At 30.9% G+C, this 6,371-nt stretch overlaps 1 protein-coding gene across 1 annotated transcript; it reads right to left on the bottom strand.

The window, feature by feature from the left end:
• Nucleotides 1-4,454: 4,454 nt before the first annotated feature.
• LOC105774046 (pathogen-associated molecular patterns-induced protein A70) lies at nt 4,455-5,919 on the bottom strand. Its single transcript, XM_012596357.2, has one exon. It carries the CDS (start codon nt 5,630-5,632, stop codon nt 4,736-4,738), a length of 897 nt encoding a protein of 298 aa, XP_012451811.1. The 5' UTR covers nt 5,633-5,919; the 3' UTR covers nt 4,455-4,735.
• Between the last annotated feature and the right edge of the window lie 452 nt (nt 5,920-6,371).

Consider the following 6,371-nt stretch of genomic DNA (forward strand, 5'->3'; position numbering starts at 1 on the left):
AAAATTAGTACTCATGAAAATCCTACAGATATGATGACTAAGTCACTTCCTATAACCAAGTTTGAACATTGTTTAGACTTGATTGGTGTTCATTGTTAAAGTTAAACCGTTAAGGGGTTTTATGGAAGAGGTGGAGAACTTGTTCGTTGAGAGTTCGCGATGAAGAACTTGTTCATTGAGAATTCGTGTCAAGGTGGAGATTGTTAGAATTAAGTGACCCGAATCCTTATTTAAATAAAATACAGTGGTAAAATAGAATAAAAGTAAAATCCCTGTAGAACTATACTTCTTTTATTTTATTTTAGAATAATGTTTTTTAAACCTTAATAAACTCCGTCTATTTGATATTGATTAGAATAAGGTGTTTCAATCTTACTACATTCTTATTAGAATATAGTTTTACAAGCCTATAGATAGACATAGTCTACTCGTCTTGTAATTATTCGAATTCGACATAGTGAATTATCTTCTCCTCTGCTCGTAGTTTTTTTTCCGGAAGGGTTTGCACAAAAAATCTGTGTGTTTTTTATTTCTCTTTTCTTTGCGATAAATTGTGATTACCGACGTTCTATTTTTTACAGGGTTGGGGTTAGAAAAGAATTTGAAAACAATCAAAACTATGTGAAAAGACAATTGCTGGTGTAAATTACATAAAAATGTATGTTTGGGTAGATTTTATGTCATTTCGATGGCATTAATCTATAATGGTAGCTATTGGATTAGTGTGCAAATTATGGTCCCACTTTCATTTTCAAAGTAAAACTCATGATGATAGTGCTATGAAAAAAAAGTGATCAATTTCACTTGTGTTATTTAAATCCAACCCACCAACCTAAAAAGAATGATCAAAGAAACGCTTCAAATTCAACTTGATTGGTAATGTAGGTATGTAACAAATCCTTTTAGTTGTCAAAATTTTGTTTTTTGTTTTTTTTACTACAAATTCGATGTTAAATAAAGGGTTTTATTATTCAAAACAATGTTTTTTTAATCAAAGTAATAAACTTATCATGTGTTTTTAAAAATATTTTTAACAGTATTTTTAAAGTCACTACTTCAATTGTAACAATAATGCTAGACTGGGCTTTTATTCAAGGCACATTTGGTGAAATTGTAATTTTAGACCTTTTAATATGCTCAAATTTGAAATTGAAATTTTATTTATATATTTTTCTCAAACACTTTTTTTAACTAACATGATCACGTGTTTTTTAAAATATTTTAAAATAATTTTCAACCATTTAAAATAATTATTGATATTATAAAATAAAATATCAAATTAAAATATAAAAATTAAAAATTAAATAAACAAGGCATAATGACTTTGTTCACCCTCCAACTTTATTAAAAAGATTTAATTTTAGCCTTTCATTTAATTTTTACCTATTTTAGCTCAAATCAACTTAAAATGGATGAAAAAATTAGTGTTATTAATTTTACTGATGTGACATATACTTTTTAATAACTTTTAATTTTTTTAAAATATATTTTTGAAATTTTAAAATTAATTAAATGCTAATATGTCATCTGTATGGCAATCCACGTGTATACCACATCAATAAAATTAAAAATGTTGACTTTTTTTATCCATTTTAAGGTAATTTGATAAAAATGTAAATTTAAAAAACAAAAAGTTAAATGGAGATCTAATTAAATCATTATCCCGATAAACAAACTTAAATTCAACGAAGGGTGAGCAAAACTTGATTCGATTCGAAAAAATCGAAAAAAAATTAAATTTTGAGTTAACGAATCGAGTTATTCAAGTCAACTCAAATAAGTAGTTCGAGTTGAGTTAAATTTTACAAATTGAGCAACTCAAATATTTCGAATAATTGATTAGTGTAAATACCCATTAGGTCCTTATCAAATTTGAAAATGAGCAAATTGCTCCCTCAACAAAAAATATGAAAAAATTCAAATTAAATTTTAAAATTCAAATTATTTTTAAAAAATATATTTTTAAAAAAATTATAAATTTTTAAAATCTAACAAATATATAAAAATTATAAATTTTCTAAAATAATAATTTTGGAACCTAAATAAGTTAATTAATGATTTAAGTTTATCATACTAAAATATTTTATTTTATTTTATTTATTTTGCTTTGAAAACGATTTCAAATATATAGATTTCAAATTTATGTACTCGATATGAAATTAATTATATTGTAATAAAATTTAATTCAACATGTTTAATTTTAAATTTACCTCAAATAGATTTACTTAATTTGATTCAAATATGATTCAACTCAATTAAAAAATTTTCAAACTAAATTAAAATAATAAAATAAAACTCATCAATTAGCTAATTCATTTCGACTCCACCAAACGTCAAATTGATAGGCGGGAATGGCAACTCCAAACTCTTACTATCCCCATACATCATTTACATGCACATTAAATTTGGGTGTTAATGCATAGTAGCCAAACATAATCCCCCACGTGCATCACAGCCAAGCACCTGACAGTGCGACAGATGGAGATCGCCATTTTATGTGGACAAACAAATTTACAAAATAAAAGGAAAATATTTGGCAAATTTAATAAAAAAATATTTGACACATTAAAATTTTTCAACTCCACAAATGATATTAAAGATAAACAAATGTTCTATAAAAATATTTTATCCTACCCAGGCGCTGGTACAGTCCCGGCCATCTCTAAAATTGAAAAAGATTTTATTTAAGGGCAAATGATCAAAAAAAGCCATTTTTTTTTAAATTACCGAAATGGACCAATTATTTAATTATTTATCGGAATGGTCCATTTTCCGCGAAATCACGTCCACATCAGCGCGATTTGCTGACGTGGACACAAATCGCGCCCCCTAGGACGCGATTTGCTGACGTGGCGAGAACAATTTATGTTTTTTATCTTGAAAAACTTTGAAAGGCCATAACTTTTCGCTCGGTTTGAGACGATTTTTTTTATTTCGAATAACTTTTCGAGATCTACGCGCTGACAAACCGCCAAAGGCAGTTTGCCGCACTTTTCGTCGAAAAAGATCCCTTTTTGCCCCTAAATTTCGATTTTTTTGGTTCAAAATTGAATTTTGAAACATTCAAATCATTATTTTCCTTATTTATTTGGAGTAAACACCGGATTTTTTTTACAGAATTGTCGTTAGAACGTAAGTAATATAATTAAGATAATAACAATATTTTTATAATATGTCAATTTGTTACCAACAAAATTCGAACCAAGGTACTAAGGGAAAAGAGCAAGCATCTTAACCAACTAAGCTAAACTATTTAATTGATATATTATAAAAATACTGTTATTATCTTAATTATATTACTTACGTTCTAACGATTTATCAGACCTATTCCATACACGTGTCAAATCATAAGAAATAATAAAACAATTCTGTAAAAAAAAATCCGGTGTTTACTTCAAATAAATAAGGAAAATAATGATTTGAATGTTTCAAAATTTAATTTTAAACCGAAAAAAATCAAAATTTAGGGGCAAAAAGGAATCTTTTTCGACGAAAAGCGCGGCAAACCGCCTTCGGTTGTTTGTTAGTGCGTAGATCTTGAAAAGTTATTCGAAATCAAAAAAAAATTATCTCAATCGGACAACCGAGCGAAAAGTTATGGCCTTTCAAAGTTTTCCAAGCTAAAAATAAGAAACTATCCACGTCAGCAAATCGCGTCCTAGAGGGCGCGATTTGTGTCCACGTAAGCAAATCGCGCTGACGTGGACGCGATTTCCTGGCGCGTACCCTGACATTACGCTGACGTGGACGCGATTTCGTGAAAAATAGACCATTCTGATAAATAATTAAATAATTGACCCATTTCGGTAATTTTTGAAAAAAAAAGGCTTTTTTTGGTCATTTGCCCTTTATTTAACTCCCTTCAAAATTTATAAAAATTTAAATTAATAAAAATAAAATTATACTTTAATCCCTCTAAAAATAATAAAAATTTAATTTAATTTTTTAAAATTATAAAAATATAAATATTAAAACAATAAAATTATATTTTTACTCTCATAAAATTATACAATTTAATTTTGACTACAGCAAAATTCAAACTTCACCAGTACTTATAAAATAAAAATATAAGATTAATGTACCTAATACTCACAGTAAATAAATATAAACAAACCTACCCTCCATTTGATTTAGAGATCATATATATTTTTACCAAATCATCCCATCTCTCCCTTCAATTTCAATCCCACCATAGTACCTCTTCTGTTCTGTCCCTTTCAATCCAAAACAAAACGTGGGGTCTTTGTAAGTATGGCCTGCCCTCCCCTTCTCCTGTAAAACAGGCCAATACCCTCTTTACACAGTTTTTCTCCACTTCCAGACTTGGAACCGACAGGTTCCACAGTCTTGTCTGAAAAAACCACTGAGGGTCCATTGCATGGCATGCCCTTCTACAACATTTTCATGTACCCACTTTAACTCTCAGTAGATAACAGCTAAAAAACTAATGCTAGTAATGGCAATGGTGACAATCATATGATTCATGAACTAGGAAACAGTACCAATTGGGACATTAATGGATATAAATGCCTGGAGAACAACCAAATAACATAACTGATAAACCCCATTCAAAGGAAACTTCAAAAAAGAAAACCAGAAAATGAAATGAAAGTGCCATATTTTTTTTTCCTGAACACAAAGTTCCAACAGATGTAAACAATACCAGTAGTAGATCTACACCAATAATTAAACTCTGAAATTACCCCCGAAAAAAAGATTGAAAATGTAAAGCTTTTCACCTACCACTCCCTCTATTGATCATCTCCTTGTACCTAATGATGGAATCAAGCTTTTGCAGTTTCAGCTGGTGCTTGAACTTGTTGATGAAATCATCAGCTTTGGCATCCACCTCATCGTCTTCTTCCTCCGTAGCTTTCTCTTTCCCTTCTCTCACGGTGGCCGGCCGTCGATTTTCCACGATATCTTCTTCCTCGAAATGTCGAAAAGCAGACTTTACACTTGCAGATTTCTTCATCTTCCTCGGAAGCTTAGTTGGTACCTCACCAGATGCTGGTTTAGTATCAGATTTGGTCCTCGCAACATGATTTCCCTCCTTCAGTTGACTGTATACTTCATCAAGCGTTTTTCCTTCACCTTGGGTTCCCTCCTTTTCATCTTGTTTTTCAGGCTCTTGCACCTTTTCGTCATGTCCCTCACCCTGAGCTACCTCTGGAGGATTATGGGGGTAACTCTCATGGGTTTTGGTCTGCTCTGGGGAGAAGTAGCTGTAGAGGTTAATGGACTTTAGCCTTTGCAAAACAGAAGGGGATCTCTCAAAGGAAGGCTGGTGCTGTTGTTGAGGGGTTTGTTGTTGAAAGGAGAAATGGAAATCACCCACATCAGGGACACTTTCATAGGCAGTGGTAGCACTAGCAACAACAGGTTCTTGAGATCTGTAAGCATACAAGTTGATAGATTTCAGCCTCTGCAACATAGATGGAGATCTAACAAACTTCGGGTTTGTTTCATCATCTGGGTGGTACTGCCTTTGTGCGTCACTACTAGGCTTGCTGGAACTCAAAGTGGAAGTGAAATAGATGGTACCTATTGTAAGGTTAAGGAAGACAAAGAACACAGTTGGGGTAAACCAGCTTAAAATGGAAGACCATAGGGAATATGGTACTGTTGACATTGGTTCTTCCAACGTGGCTTTGGATGTGTCTGGTTAGGGACTAAATGAGAAGAGAAAGACAAGGGGTAATGGGAAAAGAAATGGTGGAAGGTAAAGTGGTGGAGGGCTGTGTTTGAGGGCGGGCCAACTGTTTATGAAATTTTTAGGGGGGATTTTCTCTAGGATATTTGAGTTTGGATACTTGTCAAGATCTCCATTTTTTGTGTTGATGTATAATAAAGAAAGGGTTATATATAATATATATAATTTTTTTAAAGTTTTTGGTGTGAGGATTTTGAAAGGGCATGTGCTGGGGAGAGTGAATAGATTATGTGAGAAACAGACAAAAGAGAAGGGAGAGATTGGCTTGGCTTTTATGGAAGCCTGAGGGTGTAGGGCTATCTTTCATTAAAGGAGGCCTGAGTGGCTGACAGTGTATCACATTTAGGGTTTTGATATAATAGTATTTGATGTTTAAGTATTATATTTTACTTTCATAAACTTTTTTTAAGGATTAATTGTACTATATATTTTTAATATATAGCTCAAAAATTTTAATTAAATAGTTAATGTATTTGTATACTATCAATCAAGAATTTTTGTCAATCTAGCTATTATTTTAAGTATCAAATTCTATTTTTGTAACACTTTTACTCGTTTTGACAATCAATACAATGATAGATGTTATTATAATATTTTTAAGTTTTAACTTTTTTTCTTTTATGAAAATATTTATTTCATTTTATATTAATATTCTTTA

This window comes from Gossypium raimondii, chromosome 6 (genome assembly GCF_025698545.1).
Source record: "Gossypium raimondii isolate GPD5lz chromosome 6, ASM2569854v1, whole genome shotgun sequence".
Lineage (NCBI taxonomy): Eukaryota > Viridiplantae > Streptophyta > Magnoliopsida > Malvales > Malvaceae > Gossypium > Gossypium raimondii.

What these genes read in the sequence shown, in the direction of transcription:
- LOC105774046 (XM_012596357.2), bottom strand. Translation starts at nt 5,632, where the DNA reads ATGTCAACAGTACCATATTCCCTATGGTCTTCCATTTTAAGCTGGTTT.